Source organism: Aethina tumida, chromosome 7 (assembly GCF_024364675.1).
Source record: "Aethina tumida isolate Nest 87 chromosome 7, icAetTumi1.1, whole genome shotgun sequence".
Taxonomy (NCBI): Eukaryota; Metazoa; Arthropoda; class Insecta; order Coleoptera; family Nitidulidae; genus Aethina; species Aethina tumida.
Genome location: NC_065441.1, coordinates 5,640,482 through 5,661,372, shown reverse-complemented (window position 1 = coordinate 5,661,372; position 20,891 = coordinate 5,640,482). Strand labels below are relative to the sequence as shown.

At 34.9% G+C, this 20,891-nt stretch overlaps 5 protein-coding genes and 1 long non-coding RNA gene across 8 annotated transcripts in view; 4 read left to right on the top strand and 2 right to left on the bottom strand.

Annotated features, from left to right (window-relative positions):
• Positions 1 to 9,585, top strand: part of LOC109603619 (uncharacterized) — a 118,619-nt gene extending 109,034 nt beyond the window's left edge. Inside the window, exons 5-12 of the mRNA XM_049969389.1 lie at positions 135 to 329; positions 1,124 to 1,356; positions 5,410 to 5,639; positions 6,145 to 6,322; positions 6,503 to 6,842; positions 6,896 to 7,027; positions 7,392 to 7,511; positions 7,603 to 9,585. Coding sequence (XP_049825346.1) covers positions 135 to 329; positions 1,124 to 1,356; positions 5,410 to 5,639; positions 6,145 to 6,322; positions 6,503 to 6,842; positions 6,896 to 7,027; positions 7,392 to 7,511; positions 7,603 to 7,779 — 1,605 coding nt within the window. The 3' untranslated portion in view covers positions 7,780 to 9,585. The remainder of the gene's footprint in view (positions 1 to 134; positions 330 to 1,123; positions 1,357 to 5,409; positions 5,640 to 6,144; positions 6,323 to 6,502; positions 6,843 to 6,895; positions 7,028 to 7,391; positions 7,512 to 7,602) is intronic.
• A 1,723-nt stretch (positions 9,586 to 11,308) lies between these two features.
• LOC126266165 (uncharacterized) lies at positions 11,309 to 11,649 on the bottom strand. 2 transcript variants are annotated; one of them, XR_007548637.1, is made up of 2 exons: positions 11,501 to 11,649; positions 11,309 to 11,449 (listed from the first exon to the last, which is right to left on the bottom strand). It is a non-coding gene; the product is annotated as an uncharacterized LOC126266165 (long non-coding RNA). The 2 variants fall into 2 exon arrangements; XR_007548638.1 differs by having other exon boundaries at positions 11,505 to 11,649.
• Positions 11,650 to 11,768: 119 nt separating this feature from the next.
• On the top strand, positions 11,769 to 12,488 carry LOC109606400 (RING-box protein 1A). Its single transcript, XM_020022962.2, has 4 exons — positions 11,769 to 11,960; positions 12,018 to 12,045; positions 12,099 to 12,220; positions 12,271 to 12,488. Exons 1-4 carry the CDS (start codon positions 11,871 to 11,873, stop codon positions 12,367 to 12,369), a joined length of 339 nt encoding a protein of 112 aa, XP_019878521.1. The 5' UTR covers positions 11,769 to 11,870; the 3' UTR covers positions 12,370 to 12,488.
• Positions 12,489 to 12,623: 135 nt separating this feature from the next.
• On the top strand, positions 12,624 to 16,811 carry LOC109606398 (sorting nexin-25-like). The gene is made up of 14 exons (XM_049969388.1): positions 12,624 to 12,763; positions 12,818 to 13,049; positions 13,101 to 13,273; positions 13,327 to 13,461; positions 13,515 to 13,684; positions 13,780 to 13,966; positions 14,017 to 14,797; positions 14,848 to 15,021; positions 15,076 to 15,339; positions 15,391 to 15,524; positions 15,584 to 15,822; positions 15,873 to 16,026; positions 16,087 to 16,252; positions 16,307 to 16,811. Exons 2-14 carry the CDS (start codon positions 12,819 to 12,821, stop codon positions 16,355 to 16,357), a joined length of 2,859 nt encoding a protein of 952 aa, XP_049825345.1. The 5' UTR covers positions 12,624 to 12,763; position 12,818; the 3' UTR covers positions 16,358 to 16,811.
• LOC109603622 (uncharacterized) lies at positions 16,804 to 17,732 on the bottom strand. The gene is made up of 2 exons (XM_020020112.2): positions 17,510 to 17,732; positions 16,804 to 17,458 (listed from the first exon to the last, which is right to left on the bottom strand). The coding sequence occupies exons 1-2, from the start codon at positions 17,641 to 17,643 to the stop codon at positions 16,951 to 16,953; spliced, it is 642 nt and encodes a 213-aa protein (XP_019875671.1). The 5' UTR covers positions 17,644 to 17,732; the 3' UTR covers positions 16,804 to 16,950.
• A 21-nt stretch (positions 17,733 to 17,753) lies between these two features.
• LOC109606399 (uncharacterized protein CG45076) lies at positions 17,754 to 20,124 on the top strand. 2 transcript variants are annotated; one of them, XM_020022960.2, is made up of 2 exons: positions 17,754 to 18,062; positions 19,519 to 20,124. In XM_020022960.2, exons 1-2 carry the CDS (start codon positions 17,802 to 17,804, stop codon positions 20,011 to 20,013), a joined length of 756 nt encoding a protein of 251 aa, XP_019878519.1. In that variant the 5' UTR covers positions 17,754 to 17,801; the 3' UTR covers positions 20,014 to 20,124. The 2 variants fall into 2 exon arrangements, with proteins under 2 accessions (XP_019878519.1, XP_019878520.1); XM_020022961.2 differs by lacking the exon at positions 19,519 to 20,124 and adding an exon at positions 18,895 to 19,429.
• The last annotated feature ends 767 nt before the right edge of the window (positions 20,125 to 20,891 follow it).

Genomic DNA, 20,891 nt, shown 5'->3' with positions numbered 1-20,891 from the left:
ATATAAATAATAAATTTCAATATTTATGAAAACATATAATACATAAAATAAAATAGATTTATAATATTTTTAATGAAAATCATGCTAATTTTAATTTTACTGATTTTTAAAGTTTTTAATTAGTTAATTTTTAGTTGTTACAGATATACAACAGTATGCAAGTGGTTGTAGCAATTCTTTGTTTACTAGCAGTAATTTTGGTGATATTTTTTGCATTTTATCACTCCATTAATGTTTTGTCTTGGATATCCACGTGGATATGGTCCATACGAGAGGAAAAAGTTGGCCTAACTAAATCGAAAGGAGTTTACAACGCAAACGGATATTTGGTAAGTAATTCGCAAGTATATTTTTAATAATTTAAAACCAAATAACAAAATAATAAGTAAGTCATAAAAAATGGGTAATAAAATATGTGTAATGAGTGTATAATAATTTAATAATTTAATGTTTGTCTTAATAAGTAATAAAAACTTTTTGCTTATAAATTAAAATTAAAATATTAAAAACTTTGCATTTTCTTTATTCTAGTTTCCCACAAAGTACATTCATATATCATTTTCCGCCCACATTGATTTACATGAGTTGCTTTTCTTAAATAAAGATAAAAAATCTTGTACAAACCAAAATATGATATTTAAGACAGCGTGACTGATTACGTGCTTTGTAAATTTTTAAATGAAACCTCTTGGCTGGAATTTATATGAGTTACAAGCCTGTAGGGTTATGTGAAAGTGACATATTTTACATCACGGGATAACAGGGGAGGATTGTGAGGCACTCCAAAGGAATTTATATACCCCTATATTTTTTCATCTTCGGATTTATAAACTGTGTTGCGAGCCTCGCTCCCCTTATCCTCCTTAAAGCAATGGATTATAAAACTGGGCAACTTTTAAAAAGCTGCCAGCGGAGAAACTATTTCGCTCATTAATTTCGAGGCCCGAAGTACAAAGTTTGCTAATAAAGGTCAGCGACAATTTAGAATTTAGTTGGCCGTCACAGTTTCCCCCACTTTCTTAATGCCCGAATTTTGCACATAACTTGTCACTTCGCAAGTTTTATCAATTGCGCCCCCGGCAACTTGACAGTTAAATTAACACCCCATTATTGTTTCCTCAAGGTCCATTCCGACTCGGACATACTCTTGGACACGACCGGCAACTTCAAACGCTTCGACTCGGTGGACCGCGACGTCAAAGTGACAATAGCGACGACAAGTTTATCAGGCACCGACTGGATCAACTACGACGAAGAGGGCGACATACCGCCGCAGCCCTTGCGACCCGCCCCTGTCCCCGAGTCGCCCACCGAGCGTCAGAAAGAGAAGCGCATAATTAAAAGGAAGCAGCTCAGGTGAGGCCATTAGCGGGGGCTTAAGCGGCCGCACGTTTTTCGGCTTACGTCTGTGCGATTTTATAAATATGTAATTAGGGGGTGGTCTCACTTTTCCGGAGACAATTCTGCAGCCGACGGGCGGCTGATATTGATCTGTGGTCATGTGGCATAGTCTTCTGCAATTGGAACTAGCTTTTTGACCTATTTTTTTGTCATATTTATTTAATTGTTTTCACGTTGTGTCGTTAAAAACTGATCAGTAGTTGTTTTTACGTTGATGTAATTAACCTTATTTCACTCGGTAATAGAACTATTGGAGTTCATTGCATCTAGATGCTTAAAGCTTTGAAACAAAGAGAAAAAATGAAAACGTATTTTTTTTATAAAATAAATTATTTAACAGGCTCAGAAATTTAATAACATCATCAATCACCAAATGCCTTCATTATTTTTCCTGACACTTTCGAAAACATCTAATTTCGCCCTTCCTTGTTGAAACAAAATATTATTTTTCCTCCGACAAACGAAATAATTAAAGAATTTGAGCTAAGCAAACAAAGCTCCCAAACGTTTTAATTGGAAGAACGCCGGCTTAGGTAAGAGCAACCCTGAAAGGTAAACAAATAAATAGAGATCACGTTTCAGCAGTAAATTAGTGCGACGAAAAAACAACAGGCCCTCAACTTCTGAACATATTTAATATACCTGGAAATGTAAAGTTCAAAGGTCCACGGAAAGTTCATTATAAATGTATGTATGACTGGATAATTAAAACCTAAATTCACAGTAAAAAGTTGAATATTCCAGTGTGTTGCATTTAATGTGACATTTATGAAAACATCGACACGAGGCATAATATTTTATGAACTTTAATTGGATAAAAGCTGCACTTAGTTGTCGTTTTGATGTTAGCTTGCGAGGCTTTCAGCAGGAACGAAACAGAGTCATGTAATATTTAGACCATCCGTTTAGCGAACCCCCCCAATAAAAAAAATATCAATAAAGACGAATTAATGGCCCGAGGACATAAATCTATTGTGTTGAAGTTCTGGTCTGAGGGATCATTAGTTTTCTGAGTCGTAAAAGTTCTTGGAACTTTCGGACGTGATCGATTAGCTCGCGTGACAATTTCAAATAATTCCGATTGTTTACACAAATCAAATTGCCATAAATTGTCCTTGAGGAAACGGTGGATTTATTCGAGCTATTGCTCCTTCAGTTAATCAGATTCGACGAAAATCTTTGTGCGTCCGACGACGTGCACTTAACGTCGACGACAGAAAAAAACGCATCTCCATTCCGAAGCAATTAAACTGGCGAAGCCAAGAGTAATCAGCCCAATTAGTCGTGTCGTCGCTCCCGGCTTTTGCCAATAACGAGGAACCGAGTCGCATCGGGGAAACGTCAATTTGTACGTGGCACAAAGACACGTGCCTATTTCTGCGGTCTAACATAGTTTTGGACTGGCTTTTAAACTTTTGGGTCATTTGTGGTTTTATAATCTTCTTAGGATCGCTCTGTGGATTGTGTAATGTAGTCCAAGTTCAAGTTATGAAGGTTATCACGATTCAAAAGTTTTTTATTTAATTAATTGAACAAACTTCACAGTAGATAACAATTATGAAAGTGGATTTGGTCCATTACTTAGCAAAAATATCATTCAAAGGGAATAGGAATGATTCAATAATATTGACATATAGGAGAATTAATTAAATCAAGTTTGTAATCAAGCTTAGAGACACATGCCAATTTCTGCGGTCTCAACTTGTTCTGAACAAGCTTTTAAACTTTTGAGTCACTTGAGGTTTTATAATCTTCTTAGGATCACTCTGTGGATTATGTAATGTAGCCCAAGTTCAAATTATTAAGGTTATAGCGATTTAAAAGTTTTTATTTAATTAATTGAACAAAATTGAAAGTAGATCACAATTATACACTGTGTTTTCATTAAAACCACAATTATGAAAATCAATTTGGTCCACTACTTAGCAAAAAAATCATCCAAAGAGTATGGGAATAATACAATAATACTGACATAAAGGAAGATTAATTAAATCAAGTTTGTTTTCATCTACGCTTAGAGTCACGTGCCAATTTTTGCGGCCTCAAGTAGTTTTGGACTAGTTTTTAAACTTTTGGGTCGTATCTGGTTTTATAATCTTTTTGGGATAGTTTGGTGGATTAAATAAAATAGCCGAAGTTGGAGTTATGAAAGTAACTATAAATTGACGAAATTATAAAAATTAATTTGGGGTATTACATTGCAGAAATATCAACCAAAGAGGCTAGAATAGATACAATAATTTATTCACAGGAGAATTGTATAAATTTTAATAATTTACACGACTTGAAGGTAAATTAGAATGTGTAATAAACATTAGAAATTTGAATTTCTTCTGGGGATGAATCAAGTATCATTTTAAAGATTTATATTCAAGAATCTTATATTTTAAGAACAAATAATAAATATCTAAGCAACCATTATCGATTACCGAGCAAGTCTCATACTTTTGTTCTTCATATTTTATTTCTAACTGACAAGAGAATTTCCATGAAGTGCATGTAAATTTAAATCAAGTTTGTTTGTAACCGAGCTTAGAGACACGTGTCAATTACTGCGGCCTCATATAGTTTCGGACTGGCTTTTAAACTTTTGTTACATTTTGTGGTTTTATAATCTTCTTAGGATAATTTGGAGTATTATGTGAAGAGCTGAAGTTGAAGCTGTGAAAGTCATTTCATGTTAAAAGTTTTTTAGTTAATTACCTCCTAAAAGTTAATTTTTCAGTAACACTACAAATGAACAAAATAACGAAAATAAATTTGCTCCACTACAAAATTAACAACTAAAGGGAATGAGAATGGAATTTTAATAATTTGCACGATTAATATATAAATAACTTAAATGGACATTAGCATTCATTTTACAAAGCCACTTATCATAAAAATATACCTATTTTTACTTAATTTGAATTTCTGGAGATGTAACTTTGAAGTGACATTTTAAACATTCATATTTAAGCTCTTGTTTCGAGAAAAATTAAAAAATTCCTCTAAATTATTAAAATATCTAAACAACCATCATTAATTACTGAGCAAGTCTTATTTTTTTGTTCTCCATATATTATTTCTGATAAAGTTTTATCAAACATAAATTTAGTTTGTAACAAAATTTAGTGACACATGCCAATTTCTGCGGCCTCACGTAGTTTTGGACCAGTTTTTAAACTTGTTGGCCTATTTCTGGTTTTATAATCTTCTCAGGATAGTTTGGTGAAAGTGGCAAAAGATGTGCTTTGAAAGTTGTTTCATGTTAATACATTTATTTTAAGTTAATTACTTAGATATACAGATCAAACTAGGCAACAATTAATAACTAGTTTGTCATTAAAACCTCACAATTATTATCAATTATGTTGCGAAGTATCAGTCAAAGAGAATGGGAATGATACAATATTGTAGACACAAAGGAGGATAAGATAAATTTTAATAATTTGCACGACTCGAATGTAAATGGAAATTTACAATGGACATTAGTATTCATTTTACGAAGCAACTTATTATAAAAATATCACACCTTCTTTCAGTTAATTTGAATTTATTTTGGTGATGCAATTAATAAATATCATTTTAAAGATTTTCTTGTTTTATACAATACAAAACATTTAAGTTTAATATAATAAATACTGAGAGAGTTTTGTTCTTCATATTTTATTTCTGACTGAAATATACCAAGCTTAGAGACACGTGTCAATTTCTGCGACCTCACATAGTTCTGGACTAGCTTTTAAACTTTTGGGTCACTGGTTTTATAATCTTCTTAGGACAATTTGGTGGATTATGTAAAGTAGCCAAGTTCAAGTTATGAAGGTTATTTTATGTTAAAAGTTATTAAAACCACAAATGCCCAAAATTATGAATTATCAATTCTCATACATTCGATGTTCACATTTTACTTATGATTGACTAACGAATTAATTCAATGGAATACATGAAAATTTGCCAAAATGAAATTAGTTTGCCATAGAAACAATTGTCGTGTAACCAAGCAAACACAATTGTTATTTTCAGTTCGGAGGAGCCGGGCTGTATCGAGAAGACCTCCATCTCGCCGATACCTCGTCCAGTCTCCTCCGTGAACGTGGCCACGTTGGCCTCGCAGTCCTCGTTTCCGGTATGCCTGTCGCCACCCCCCTCACCCTCCGCCCAGTCCTTGAATGTGACCGCTCCGCTGCCCCAGCACACCACCTCGGTCTCATCGCCGGCCCTCGCGTCCAGCCTCTCCTTCAAGACGAATCACGGTAAGTGGCTGTTGACGAATGCGAGAGCACTTGAGCGTCTGTTTGTTGCTTTTATTGAACGGAATAAAGAAGCAATTACATAAATTTTGTTTTCGAACTTCCTTTGAAACCGCTGCGGAGGTATTTCAATCAAAATTAAAGGGAAACGAGGCAAAGGGAAACTGCTTATTTGATTACAATATTGAGTGTTTCGCAAATTGCACAATATTGTAACCATGTCATCCATTAAACAGAACCGCCTTTGTAAACATAAAACAAAATTATATTACCGGTATAAAATTGTGCAAGTAAGCTTTGAAACAATATTCAGTTACCATGCCAGGCAATAAACAGAAGCAGTTTTCTCAAGCAACCCTTGAAAGTTGACTTGGTAACCATAGAACTGAACCAATTCAGTCTGAACCTGCACTCTCGAACAGTCGACACGCTTTGAACATTGCTCCCATCCCAATCCCTATTGGGGATGGGTCCAGGTGTTGAACTGAACCGTCTCCGAACATTTCAGCCGGAAAGGAAGGCGAAGTCTGCGCTACACCCGCCGCCGATGAAGCTGAAACTGTACCCATGGCTTTGAAGAGGGCTATATCTTGTGACAGCGTATGTTCGGACACGTCTGTGGCACTGGGCGATCTCGAGGACGTCAATATCACCGGCTATCTCTGCATCGGACTGGAATATGACAGGTGAGGGGGCCGGGAAGCTCGATGTCGGGTTCAGTGAAGGGATTCCTGACGGCTCGTTATCTTTATTGAACGGGAACGATCCTGATTGACGCGCTCTTGGTCGCTTCCAATATCTTTCGGGTTAAATAAAGATGATGGTTATGATTTCTTGTGGCAGTTTTAAATTTTATATTTTCGCAGTGAGTGTTTCGATCTGGTGGTCAACGTGTTGGAGGCGAAGGAGTTGCAGGGCGTAGCCCAAGATGGGGACGTGGACTCGTACGTGAGGGTGTCCTTGCTGCCGGACACCGAGGCGACGATTCAAACTAGAGTTTATCGCTGTTCCAACACTCCCAGCTACAAGGAGCGGTTCCTGTTCACCCTGAATCCGCGGGAGCAAAATCAGAAGACACTTTCATTTCACGTTTATACGACGGACACTCACACTCACACTCTGGTCGGCGAGGGCGAGATTCGTTTGGCGGACATCATTTTGAGGCAGCCTGTCACCACTTGGGTCACGTTGACGGACACGGGTCAGGTAAGCTTAAAGCTTTTAATATTATTGGGGGGGTGTTTATGTGTTGATTTTAGAAAGGAAGCGAGTTTGGAGAGCTCATGTTTTCGCTGAGCTATTTGCCGACGGCTGAAAGATTGACGGTTGTTGTGGTTAAGGCGAGGAATTTGAAGTTTCAAAACCAGAACTCTGGGGAGCCTTTTGTTAAGGTAATTTATATATTTCATCACATACAATTTTATAGAAATTACGTAAATTATGCAAATTATGATCAATATTTAAAAATTAAAATAAAATTGGAAATCTTGGAGGACAAGTATTGAATTAATTTTTTAATTTATACAGTTTTACAGAATTACGGACAACTTTTTACTTTATTTTATCTTCTAGTTCAATTAATTTTAATTGGGTATTGTGCAGGAAACTGTTGAATATTAAAATATTTTAAATCAATTTAAGCTGCAAGTACAATTAAAAGGAACTGTTAATTTAATTTTTCATCTGTGCACGCCCAAATTTGCATAAACAAAATCCGGAAAGCAACGGAGGAATTAATTACATTGCAAATTACAGGTCTATTTGATGCAACATGGCAAGAAAATCAATAAAAAGAAAACGACTACAAAGAAAAACGAGAAGAGCCCTATTTTTAATGAAGCCATGATATTCAGTGTTCCATCTCATACTCTATCGGTAAGCCCCTATTCAAGCAAGAGTTTTTCTACATCCATCATATTGTATAAAACATTTTTGCATCGATTAACGAATCCCAAATTAATTGCAGACAATCCAGCTGCGTCTGACAGTGGCGGAGACTCCGAAGACTGAGAACACGAAGGCCTACGCTATAGGACATGTGATAATAGGGAACCAGGCGAGCGGTCGTTCGCTCAGTCACTGGAACCAGATGCTGACCGCGCTCAGGAAACCTGTGGCCATGTGGCACAGCCTCAGGAAGTAAAAGGGAGGAAGGAGTCTTCAGCCTGGATGGCGCCTCTTTAACCAATCAAGCATCCCTTTTCGGCGGAAAGGAGGTATCAGAATGGTTTGTGTAGATATTATTGAGGTGGGGCACTTTTTTGGATTGGCTTTAAGATATCTCTTTTCCGTCACTCGCTGAAAGCCAAACAAATACACGTTGTACAATCCCCAAAACACTATAAGTGTAACCTTCCATATATGTGATATATAGCCTTTTTTGCTGATTACATGTTATAGTTGTAACTAATTAAAAATTATATAAACATATGTATATAGTGGGGTGAAAATCGTCGCAAGCTTATCGAAAACATTTTCTAAAGAACTAACTTAACTGCGCATGGATAAATGCATAAAAGGCAACATTTTTAAATGGCAATGGCGCATTTTTAAAATTTCCAGTGACAAAATCTTGATAAATGGGGCTTATTTTCACTCAAACATTAAGTATAATACATTCATCTTATTGAAGGGGGCTAGTGGATCCCACTTCAAATTAAAATTACAGTAAAAACGACAAAATACGCCATTGCCATTTAATGAATCTCGCATTTTATGCGTTTTCCAAATAAGTGTCAAAATTCCAGTGGTGCTATTGGCCGGGCCAACCTGACAAAACCGATTGGCCGGCACTAACGTACGATAGCACATTCAAAATTGCTTTAAAACTGCTATATGGAACGACTACAACGACTGACTTATTTTATTGTTATTGTTTAACAACAACTTAATCTTAATTGGCAATATCACATTAAAATCTTATCCTATCTTAGCATTAGACTTAAGACTAGAATTAAGGCATAGACTTAGAAATCGGACCGAATTTCTGACGCTTACCGGACTGGATTTTTCTATATATGATTCACTGGGGAATTCATATATTTTCACGATCTTAGATAATCTATACGGCGGGGTTGCAAATATTTTTGATTTATCGATTTTGACACCCAAATAGTTGCTATTGTATACTTATTATTAGACTTAGATTTAGTATTAGATTTAGATTTGTTATTTAGTTTCACTTAGAGTTAGTTATTTGTAAATGCATTACGATTTTTCATAAAGACTACTACTTTGATCCGTTGGGATCTATTTAAATTTCAGCGGCGCTACCCCAAGTTTGGAAAAAGCGATTAGGTTAATACGTTTTAGTTTTTACTGCTTTTAGAGGGCACTAAGAATGTTTATTTTACATATTTCTTTATATCATGTACAATTTATTTGGCTAAAATTACTCTAAATTAACGTGATTAATTGCATTATTATTATATTAGTGTTAGCATTTTTTAGCATTAGCATTTTACAAACAGTAACAAAAAAATATTGCTGATAAGCACATTGTCAAATGGTAAAAGTGGACATATTAAGATCATGTCCTATTAATTCACATTTTCATATACATATTATACTTATATAAACTAAAATATACATTTTTATACATTTATATTTTATAATACACATTAATTATCCATCTATCCACCGAAATGTTGTTGATTTAAAATTTTTCAAGTGTTGGGTTTCACCAATTTCAACATACCAACCAATTAACTCATACTAGTGCAGGAGCAATAAAAAGCATGTCTAAATTCTAGTTAAGAATAGGCCTGCTGCCACCAACACTTTTATAAAATTATTGTTTTGCTATTTTATTGTACCTGTACCAAGTTCAGTTAATTGGTACTAGTGGGTCAGATTAAATTCGAGTCGATATCATCCCGAAACAGTCCATTATACTGCAATTTTAAAGTGAATAACCTATTTTGATTTATACTATTTTATACAAAATTTACTATTTTATACATTTTTTATATACAATTTTATTTATACATTTATTATACAAAAAAAGCATTCTTACCTAATAAGTTGACCAAAACAAGCATGGTTTTGGTCAAGTTAATTACTAGTGTAAGAAAGCTCAGTTGTATAGCAAATATTAATCCAATTTTATTATCATCGCCTTCACCCTGTTTCTTTCTCAAAACAATTTGTCCGGATTAGTGAAAAAATTGCTTTGAGAAAGAACTAAAACTTTAATAAAAATGCAAAGTTAAGCTTTTAGCATCTTTAGACGCGTGATAATGTGCGATTGATTTTGGCCCCATTTAATGTTAAATGTTTCTCTCGATCCCATTACACTTTCCATTCTATTATGACAATAAAGAATTATTAACTAAGTACTATTACCCTAGACTATAGTAAGATGTGCAATTGAAACAGTTTCACTGTTGCCTTTACATAATCCAAAAATCTTTTAGCTTCGCTGGAACTGTTTCAAATGCGGCAAGATTTGACGTTAGAAATGTTGAATTTTAGAAAATGCGCATATAGGGTATTTTCGTAAACGATATGGATTTTCCTCTTCAATACTTCTTTAATGCCTATTGATTTTGTTGTCAAAATCTACCGTCAAATTCATGTAATTGTTAATTAAATATAACTGATGTAGGATCATGTTTAGTAAACCCAGCTTATTCTGTGATACAATGTGGGACACATTTCACTGTCATCTAATCTTTTTAACAATTAAGCTCTTTTGTACCGTTGTTCAAAGAATATGGCAGAAGCAATATAAAAGACGCTGACAAAAGCCGAATTAATCAATGATTTTTACTTACTGTTAGTCTAGTCCCAAGTATTCTTTGAATATATGAAGTCTTTTTACCATTTGAACTTGAGAAGCTATGTATTATGCTTTGTTCAGATGGTGAGAAGTTCAATAAAATGTATGTTACCCAATATCAATCAGAAATACAATACATACAACTTCTCTGTAAATAGCAAAAAGTTTAAAAGACTGTATTGTATAATAAAATCACTGTTATGATCTGCGTTATATGTAAATGTATAACTATATTAAATAAAATAACTACAACTTGCATATTTTTGGTTTTACTTTATTTTTACAAGGTGTTTCTAAAATAGTTGTTCTTTTACTGTTTTCCACTAAATGCACTTGCACATATCCAAGGAGTATAAAATAGTGCTCATTATAGTAACTTTCTAAAATGATCAATTTTATATAAATTCTCCAGAATTTTTGCGAAGGATATTTTGATGTGATGAATCTGTATCAATTGAACAAGATCAGATGGTATAAAAAACATTCATCGTCCTCTCAAAAGTTTGGATCTCAGATGCACTACAAAAACTGAAACACGGTGGACGAAAAGAGTGGAAGGACTTTTAATCTATATTAAAACATCAAAAGGCATCAAATTTAGATGAATTTGTTAAATGAGTTGAGTCTTGAAGAAAACATTGATATTTCATTGAATCTTTTTGATACTATTTATAGGTGGTTACAACAAAGTGTACCCAACAAAATATTAACAATTTTGTTTTTGATTTAGATATAAAATAATAGTAGAAAGAATATAGTGTCATTATTTACAATAAAGTATAAAATATTTTAATTGCATTAAAACTAGAGGTGTACTTTTCCTAATTAAGGATAGTAAAATGTGTTATCTCTCTGGCTACTACTGTGTACCAGTAGAATAAAAGTCTATACAAAGTTTAATTTTTCATTATATTTAGGAATTATAATAAAAAATATACTCTTTGAAAAATGTCCCTGACATTGTGATTAGACTGGTTAGTATGAATCTTGTAAACATGAAATATTAATTCTCAATGATTCTGGATTCTATGAACTATTATAGTTTATTAGTTAGTTTATAGTTTTATCAATACGGGAAGCTTACCTACCTAAATGGACAGGTCACCTTACATATCCCACTTTTATTATCACTGTGTCTGTTTAAGTCGCAGAACGCTCTTAATTTACATGTCGATGTTGAAGCCTCATTTTTCGAGCACAAAGATTCGACTACCGATTGATATATTGTTCAGGAAAAATTATTTTTGATTTTGATTGTTTTAAAACAGTTACTTCAATGCAGCCAACTGTGGCACATTGACGTCACTTTAATCCTTCCATAAGAAATATATTACCTATGAAAATGTCACAAGCGTCATGTTGGCTACACTGATCTAAATCTGCAATTTTCAATCCATCATCAATCAACCAATCTCCTTATAAATCAACACAGAAAGTAAAACAAATCGCATAAAATGGCAAGCGCAATGGACGTAGACGTTGACGAAGTAGAGATGCCCACTTCCAGTTCCAAGGGCGAGAAAAAGCGGTTCGAAGTGAAAAAGGTGCCAAAAACATAACCCTAAAATGTCAATGAATTAACAATTTCTTGTTGTTTACAGTGGAACGCCGTCGCTTTGTGGGCATGGGGTAAGTTTACATGCACCATTTACTCTTCACCATATAACTCCGTTTTGTTATAGACATTGTCGTTGACAACTGTGCCATTTGCCGCAACCACATCATGGATTTGTGCATCGAGTGCCAGGCAAATCAGGCCTCAGCCACCAGTGAAGAGTGTACAGTTGCCTGGGGAGTGTGCAATGTAATAATTTGACAAATTTTTTTATTCTTTATTAACTACTTCAATTTCAGCATGCATTTCACTTCCACTGCATTTCAAGATGGTTAAAAACTCGACAAGTATGTCCTTTGGACAACAGAGAATGGGAATTCCAAAAGTATGGACATTAAAGCCCCTAATGTTTTATTTAATTATTTGGTTAACTGATTTATCTTGAATTAAATTAATTTGAAAACTCTTATTTTGTTCTTTATGTGTTTAGCTATTTTCTAATAAAATATTTCTAATATATGTGGTTTTATTCACTTAATGTTAAATAAATAAATAATTACTAGTTTATTATTAAACATTTATATTTGCTTTAGTAGTTCCACTTTCCGCCACTGACAGCTAAGATTCCTGTAAATTTAGGTGGGTGGCCAAAATCAATTCAATTGTTGACATATGGGTGTAAAAACAATAAATATGTTGAGATATTTTATATCATTGACTGAGATAACAATACATAACAAAACCACCCACTTATAATGTGTAAATAACTGCCTACAGGGAAAATTAACAAAGGTAAAAGTCATAGTGCAAAAATATGTTACAATTCTATAATTTTTATAATTTTAGGATGAACATGTACATGTATTTAATACCAGCTTCTGTAGGACTTTTAGCAAGCATTTTAATTTACCCCTTTTTCTTCAAAGTAACATTCTTTATACTGTTGATAATCCTGAGCATTGTGCTCGGGTTGTTAACAGCACTATGGATACATTTAGTGCTTTCGACCCCACACAAGGGTACATTAGGTGCAGAAAATACGTTAACACAAATGGAATCATTTAGAACAAAGCTCATGGTATTATTCCATTTAATGCTGTCATTGATTTTACACCATTGATTTTTGCAGAAAGACTATGAAACTTACACTTCAGCTAAACCTTCAGCACAACTACCTCCAGTCTTTGGTAGGACTGTTGACAGTCTCCTTCAGCAACTATTAGATTTTACTTTAAGAGATTATATTTCTGTGTATCTAAATGAATATGCTTATGACTTTAAAATGTTAGAATATACAATTAAGTAAGTCTTAAAGAGACCAATAACTTCACAAGATAATCTCACATTGATTGCAGGGAGGATATGTGGGGTGCTATACAGAATTTACATGATCGATTCACTAGAGTGGATGAGGCCAAATTAATTGCAGTAGATATTGTGACCAAACTAACTGAACATTTTGAAGAAATAAGAGAAGCTAAAATGCACATGTAACTTCACAAATTTATTAAGCTTTAACAAGGCTAAACAATTTATTTTTTAGGTTGGAAGGAGACAAACCTTCTTTTAAACTGGCAAAATATGTAATTTCTTCTGATAAAGAATTAGAATATCTTAGAAACATTAGTGAGTTGTTTATTATGTTTTTGTTGCCAAGAAGTTATTCATTAACACCTACAAAATATTTTTTAAGAGAGATTTTAACTTGTAAAGGTGAGAGTCCAACACGATATTAATTGATTGAATTGACTATTAATAAATTTTAAAATATTGTATGCATATGTGTGACAAATTGTTTTCTGTTTTAGTAATTAAACCATTCATAGATAATATAACTGATCCTGACTTCTTCAACCGCCACGTAATTTTATATATAGAAGCACAAGAAAACGATTCACGTACGCACATGAAGAGCATAGAAAATGCCAAATCATTTGAGGACGTGATGAAAATCATTCACTCAACTGATGATATAGAAGCACTAAAATCTTTAAGGTATTGCTCATTTAAAAAAGGCAAACTAATATTTAAGGTGAAACTTTCAGGTATAACATAGTTACTAGATTAATGCAGGCAACAACACTACAAAACTTAAACAGAGCCAAAGGGGTGGACTTAGACAATGACAAAAACACTCTAAGTTCAGCAGGTGTTCAAAAATCAGACTTGACAGCGGCCAGAAAACTGAAAAAGTACATAAATCAATTGACCTACGCAAAAAAAGAGTGCGAAAAGAAACTGACAATGCTGGGCTGGGACTTGGGGTACCAATTTTCGGACGACGTCAATAAAATTCTGCCTTTACCGACAATAATGGATCACGTGTTGGGTCGGAAGTACTTGACGCAGTTCCTGGAGACTTTGGCCAGTCAGGATTTGGTCAGGTATTGGATTTCGGTGGACGAACTGCGGACAGCACAGAGGAAAAACTGGCATCAGTTGGGTGCGGAGATTTTTTACACGTTTATCCGAAATCCCCGGTCCGAAATCAAAGTCGACAAAAACACGAGAAAAAGAATGGAAGCCTTCTTATTGGGCGATAAAGGGCCGGAAGTTTTTTACGAAGTCCAGTGCCAAGTAGTCCAGACAATAGAGGATAAATATTATCAGCCGTTTTTAATTAGTGATTATTATAAGGAGATGATCATTGCAATAGAAAAAGAAGACGACATATCAGAAAACGAAAATCGAAAATCACTGGAAGAAAAAAATATAATGATAGACTCCTCGGGATCCGTCGACAGCGGTTTAAATGTCGGTGATCACTCCAATTACGCAAGAAGGAAACTGGACCAGTTACAAGAACGTTTGACCAATAAGACTCAGGTAAGACTGACTTCGATAGCCCAATTACACAACTAATATTGGTTTATCAGGCCCTTGAGTCGCTGAAAAGTTCACTCAGGCCGGAATCCAAGGTGCTAAAGAAGCTTGAGAAGGAAGTGGAATGGTTGCAAGGCGAGCAAAGGCAATTGGAAGCCCACCTGAACAGAACCGAGGAGTGGGGCGAAAATTTGGGCAAATGGCGTGCTCAAGTCCAAAGCGCTGATGTGAGTGTATTTATTTAATTATCTTATAGTGGACTACAATTTGTTCTCCCACAGATTCCAGATGAAAAGGAACCGCCACAGTTTGTTCTGGTGGTGCACATAGAAAACGACAATGAGAATGACGAGGAGGCAATCAGCACTGGTTGGGTGGTTTGCAGGAGTCTGAGCCAGTTTCAGGAGCTGCACAAAAAACTACGGCCTATGTGTACAGAAATACGTAGCCTGGAACTGCCCTCGAACACTTTCAAGTTTCTCTTTGGTAAAATCGATAAGCCAACCTTAGAAAAAGCAAAACAACAAATACAAAAATATTTAGATGTGAGTTAAGTATTTGTTTCAGGTTGTGGTATTATCTAAGTTTTGTTGCAGTTCGTTTTAAAAGACGATCGTTTGAATCAAAGCGAAGCTGTGTATTCCTTCTTGAGTCCTAGTTCTGAGCATCTGAAACAATCATCTCCTAATCCTAAGAAGTCGCGTTTCTTCTTTTCAACTCTATTTAAAAGGTGAGATATTTTGTTGGAAGTTGGAACGCATTAAACAAACAAATGTATCATGTCTGTAGTGGTAACGAACAAAACAAAGACGCGTTTTTCATCCTCAAAGACGTGGAAGATGAGGACATGTCCCAAATTCCAGAACAGTGTAACATAGACACGGTAGATTTCGTCAGAAGCAACGGAAGCATCCCAAATAAAGTGGTTGAAGATAGCAGGGACCCCATTGCAGAACCTTTGTTTGCTTTGCTCAGCGAATTATTTGATATGAAAGGCTTCTTTAAGTATCTTAGAAAAACCCTAATAGGTATGTCGTTGCTGTTCTAATTTGTACAATAGTTAACTTTGTTTATTTAGGGTTTGTACAAGTTACATACGGCAGAAATATTAACAAACAAATCCACGAGACTATAAACTGGTTGCACTCTGATCAAATGTTGCACTATTACATAACGTTGATACTGAAAACTTTTTGGCCTGGTGGAGCTTTGGCTGAGAGGGAACCAACAAGGTGATTATAATTATGTTGCTGTAAAAGTTATTTATTACTGTTAATTATTTTTTCATTTAGATCCGAAGAAGAAAAACGTGAGGCGGCTAAACGAGCACGCAATTTGTTCGTTAACAACGTACCTGAATTACTGACTACTTTGGTCGGCAATACCGCTGCTAAGAATGGTGCTAGGACTGTGTTTGATGCTCTTCAACATAAGGATTTAAACAAACAGCTATTCTATGTAAATTATATATTTATTTAGTCATATTTATTGTAATATTTATTTTTGTTTTAGGAAATATTTGAGGTTGTTATGGACTCAGCATTCCCAGAGTTAAAAGTCTAGTGTATTTTTATACTATTTCATCATGCAATCAGTATTGACTTTCCAAAGAATATTTTATTTTGTTATTTGTACCATATCTATAAAAAGACGTTGCACAGACTCTTTGAGATTCTTATTCATTGTGTTAGTGTTGATACGAATTTGTTGAAGTTTTATATAAATTAATGTAGTTTTTAAAAATTATTTAATTTTATATCAAAAGACAATAATTGTGCTTGTGATTATTTAAAGACTTTAACGATATAATAAAGTCTAGTCAAATTTGACCATGAATTATTTATTTTACTTCAAAATAATGATTGTTTTAAATTTAAAATGTTTATGTAGATGAACGAGAATCTCTGTTCTGCAGCTATATTTTCAAATAATCTATTAACTTTTTATATGAAATGTATATGTGATCTTTATATGTGTATGTATGTACAAAATATAAATAAACTATATGATCTGTGTACATTTTAGTTTTATTTTACCCCATTCTTCAACATTGAGTAGTTTTGAAATAGTTAATATAAAACATTGTAAATATAGAAATCAGTAAACAATATATCCCAATAATTTTCGCTTATAATTTAAACAACATTTGGCAATACTTATAAATAAATAAAATGCCTTCTTCTCCTTCCTCTTCTATCATATTTTGAACAATTTCGTTTGGATTTCCTCCTGGCTCTCATCTTGGACCTTTTGGTGTCGACCTTATCCATATTGAGTTTGGCTTCGGATTCTGACTGCTTCGCCGCATTCACGGATTTCTGGATGTCCTTTAGGTCCTTTTCCGCCTCGCTGAAATTGCTATTTAAGGCACTTAATTTCTGCCTCTCTTCGTTCTCTTTGTTTTCGAAATTGTTTTGCTCGTTTTCCAAAAACTCCAATGTCATATTAGCCTCCATGTTTATTTGCCTCTCAATTTCCAGAGCTTTCCTCAATAAGTTTAGCGTTTCTTTCGACTTTTCGTCGTCTAGTTCGTTAGATTTGGTTGTCGGGGCACCGCAAGTACCGATTGTAGTTTTTGAAGCTACAGAAGTTATGGCTGTAGACATGTTGTTTACGCCAGCAGGGCATGCTTTTAATGAGATTGGTGCTGTTGTGGATTGCAATCTTAAACAAATAATTAAAATGGATAGCAAAGAATCAATGAATTGTGGTTACCCTGCGACTATAGTACTTGAGTGATTTAAGTCACTAGAAGTGCTTACTCCATCCTCAATTTTAATTTTAACCTCATCCTCAATCGATGTTTGGAACAAAATGAGGGCAATAACTATGTCAATCCTCAAATACATAAATCAAAATCGAATAAAATTATGTATTAATTTACGTTTTGTATAAATCCGTATAGCGTCAAGTATACAGTGTATAACAATAAACTCGATTTGATGTTAGACGTTTTGACACACGTCAATTAATATTTCCCAGATGTTCCCGCAAAAATCCTAATCAAATGAGAGTACGTATATTGCTTTTACTGGCATTATTTCTGGTGCTCCAAGCATTCGGAGCCGAACTTGAGGACGAAGCTGGCCCTGTCAAGAACAGGGATGATATTGCGTGCGTGAACGGAGAGAATTGCAATAAAAATGGGGGCCCAAATGGTGCCAACGGAGGGCAAGGTTCGGCCGCGAACATAGCTCAGAAGGCTGCGCAGGAGGCCAAAGCTGCTGAAGACGCACAGCAATCCGCCGGACAGCAAGCTGCACATCAAGTAAGTAAAATTCCCGGAGACATTTTCTAAAGGTGACAAATGCTTTCATTATTGTTACTGACGTAATGAAACACTTTGTTGTCTAGTTAGATTAAGAGCAATGAAAATGGAATACTTCCGATTTTATGTAATACTTAATGATAGTAAATTAGAAGGGTTTGCACCTCCTAATTATAGTCATAATTAGGTATATGTACTTGTACTGACAAATTGGATTTGAAGAAAAAAATGAAAAGATTAAGAAGATTTATAGGAATAAACCTATTGGGTAAGTTTTTAATTACTGTCTTTTTTTCAGTTTCTAATTTCAATTTTGTGTTATAAAATAGTTGATAGATAAATAAACTTATTGATTCACTCCAAAATACCAATAAACATGTAATAGATTAAACTGTTTAGTCTATTTTACATTTACTATCACGTTGCAAACTTAATAAATGCTACAAATCTCTTTCACGTTCAATAAAACGCTGGAATTAAATTCTATCTAAATCAAATCAGGGAATATCATCATTTCAAAATAAGTAAACCAAATGCTGAGGTCAGGAAGCAATAAACTTTAAACAGAAGTTTATACTAGCAAAGATATAAAACTCTGTGATGGATATTAAACTTTTGATGAAAGTCTTAAAAATTTTATTGTCATTCATGGATCGAAATGTTGGATAAGCGATTATTAAATTTCAATTTGTAGAATTAATTAAAGCTGCAACTATTTAAACGTAATAATTTTGTAAAACTTCAGTTTGTGATTATTATAGTAATATATTAGGGGGTGCAACTCTTTCAAAAGCGGCATAAGCCAAAGCACTCAGCTTCAAATGATTTATAGGTAAAAGAACAGCTAGCCGAAAAAGCGATAGAGGCGGCAAAGGCTGCGGACGCAGCACTGGCCGGCAAACTAGAATTGGTCGGTCAGATCCAACAGGAAATTAAAGAGGCGGACGTGGTGGTCCAAGACGAAACGTCAAGCCTTCAAAAACTCCAGCAGACAGTCAACTCGGCAAACAAGGCCGCACAGGAGTCCAAAGCCGAGGTTAAGTTGTTGCAAACTTCATTGCAGCTGGCACAAGGCAACGCAGCTAATTCAGCTCAAACCTTGGAAGGCTCCCAAAAGGAGTTGAGCGAGAAGGAACAGGTCATTGATGCCGCTAAAGTCAGACTGGATCAGTTGAATAGAGAACTAGGCGTTGCCAAAGCTGATCTCCAGGCAACAAAGGACGCAGCTAGAAAAGCTGAAACGGCCGCCGGCGAAGCTAAACAAAACGCGATGCGTAACAAAAGACGCATTGCCAGAAGACTGAAATAGTTCACTTTATCTATATTTATATATTTATACAAGTTTTACATTACAATATTTGCGATAAGCTTTTTATTAAGTCTGTATTCAGAAATCGGAAGTATTTGTTTTCTATAATTCTTCTACAAACCTACAAAAATTGATATTGTTGATTAGGTTAAGGAACAGCTCGCCGAAAAGGCCGTGGAGGCGGCGAAGGCCGCCGAAGCCGCTCTCGCCGGCAAAGAGGCGCTCGTCAAGCAAATCAAACAGGAGATAAAGGAGGCGGAAGCCGTCGTCCAAGAGGAGAACGGTTCGGTACAGCAGCTACAGCAAACCGCACAGGCGTCCGCCAAAGCGGCCCAGGAGGCCAAATCGGAGGTGAAATTGCTGCAGACCACGTTGCAGCTTGCTCAGGCCAATTCTGTTAACTCGGCTCAGGCCCAGGAGGGCACGCAGGAGCAGCTGGCCGAGAAGGAACAATTGTCGGACGCGGCCAAGAGTCGATTGGATGTGTTGAACAAACAGTTGACGATTGCTCAGCAGGAGTTGCAGAGCACCAAGGAGGCGGCCAGAAGGGCTGAGACCGCGGCCATGGAGTCGAAGCAGAACGCGATGAGGAATAAAAGACACGTGATGCCGAAGAGGCGAGCTCACAGAAGAAACAAATAAACTGTGGATGCTGGAATATTACCGTTATCATAGTCGAATATACATAGATATTTTTACAATTATTGTAATACTGCTACAGTTTACTCATATTAAAGAAATTTATGAATTTAATTCATTTTTTATTATTTTGTTTCAGGTTATTTACTTCGGTCTATAATAATTTGTCGGTACATTAATTTAAAAATCGGAAGTATTTTTATTCATTGTGGTATTTTTATAATTAAACTATATATTAAGTTTGAAATTTCATAACATATATTAGGTTTTACATGGTTAGGTCAGAGTAGGTTAGATTAGGTTGCATAGTAAAACAAATACTGAGTTAACTTTTTCGAGTAGTAAGTTTTATTGTACCGACAAATTAAATAAACAAACAAATTACTGAGACAATAAAATAAGGTATGTAAAAATCTAACTTAAATTTGTTTTTATGGATGTAATTGTGGTAATACAAATGGTTCTAAAGTAGGTGTTTTATTTAAGGCCAAATCAATGCTGGCGGAGAAAGCTCACTGTGATGTTGGAGTAGCCGAAGCAGCACTGGAAGGCAAACAAGAAATAGCAGAATTCATAAAAAATGAAATTGGACAAAAGGAAAAAGTTGCCGATGAAGATGCTGCTAGAGTGGAAGAAGTAAAAAAAATCGAGGAAGAAGTAAAAGGCATTAATGAAAAGAGCAACGAAAACATAGAGATGTTACAAAAAGCAATTAACATTATGAGCGGTATAACTGAACCATCACATGAACGTGAATCTTTGTTCAATTTAAGGAAACGAGACACCCACAAAAAGCTTCGGAGGAGACATTATAACAGGAAACACAAGCCTGGAAGGTTTGCCAAAAATTCTTGGAGACGTGTTAAAAGATGCTATCACAA

What these genes read in the sequence shown, in the direction of transcription:
- LOC109606399 (XM_020022960.2), top strand. Translation starts at nt 17,802, where the DNA reads ATGAGAGTACGTATATTGCTTTTACTGGCATTATTTCTGGTGCTCCAA. An exon ending in GACAGCAAGCTGCACATCAA is followed by an intron (nt 18,063 to 19,518) that starts GTAAGTAAAATT and finishes ATTGTTGATTAG; the next exon opens with GTTAAGGAACAGCTCGCCGA.
- LOC109603622 (XM_020020112.2), bottom strand. Translation starts at nt 17,643, where the DNA reads ATGTATTTGAGGATTGACATAGTTATTGCCCTCATTTTGTTCCAAACA. An exon ending in TCAAGTACTATAGTCGCAGG is followed by an intron (nt 17,459 to 17,509) that starts GTAACCACAATT and finishes TATTTGTTTAAG; the next exon opens with ATTGCAATCCACAACAGCAC.
- LOC109606398 (XM_049969388.1), top strand. Translation starts at nt 12,819, where the DNA reads ATGAACATGTACATGTATTTAATACCAGCTTCTGTAGGACTTTTAGCA. An exon ending in ATGTTAGAATATACAATTAA is followed by an intron (nt 13,274 to 13,326) that starts GTAAGTCTTAAA and finishes CATTGATTGCAG; the next exon opens with GGAGGATATGTGGGGTGCTA. An exon ending in CTCAAGTCCAAAGCGCTGAT is followed by an intron (nt 15,022 to 15,075) that starts GTGAGTGTATTT and finishes GTTCTCCCACAG; the next exon opens with ATTCCAGATGAAAAGGAACC.
- LOC109606400 (XM_020022962.2), top strand. Translation starts at nt 11,871, where the DNA reads ATGGCAAGCGCAATGGACGTAGACGTTGACGAAGTAGAGATGCCCACT. An exon ending in AGCGGTTCGAAGTGAAAAAG is followed by an intron (nt 11,961 to 12,017) that starts GTGCCAAAAACA and finishes TGTTGTTTACAG; the next exon opens with TGGAACGCCGTCGCTTTGTG. An exon ending in CGTCGCTTTGTGGGCATGGG is followed by an intron (nt 12,046 to 12,098) that starts GTAAGTTTACAT and finishes GTTTTGTTATAG; the next exon opens with ACATTGTCGTTGACAACTGT.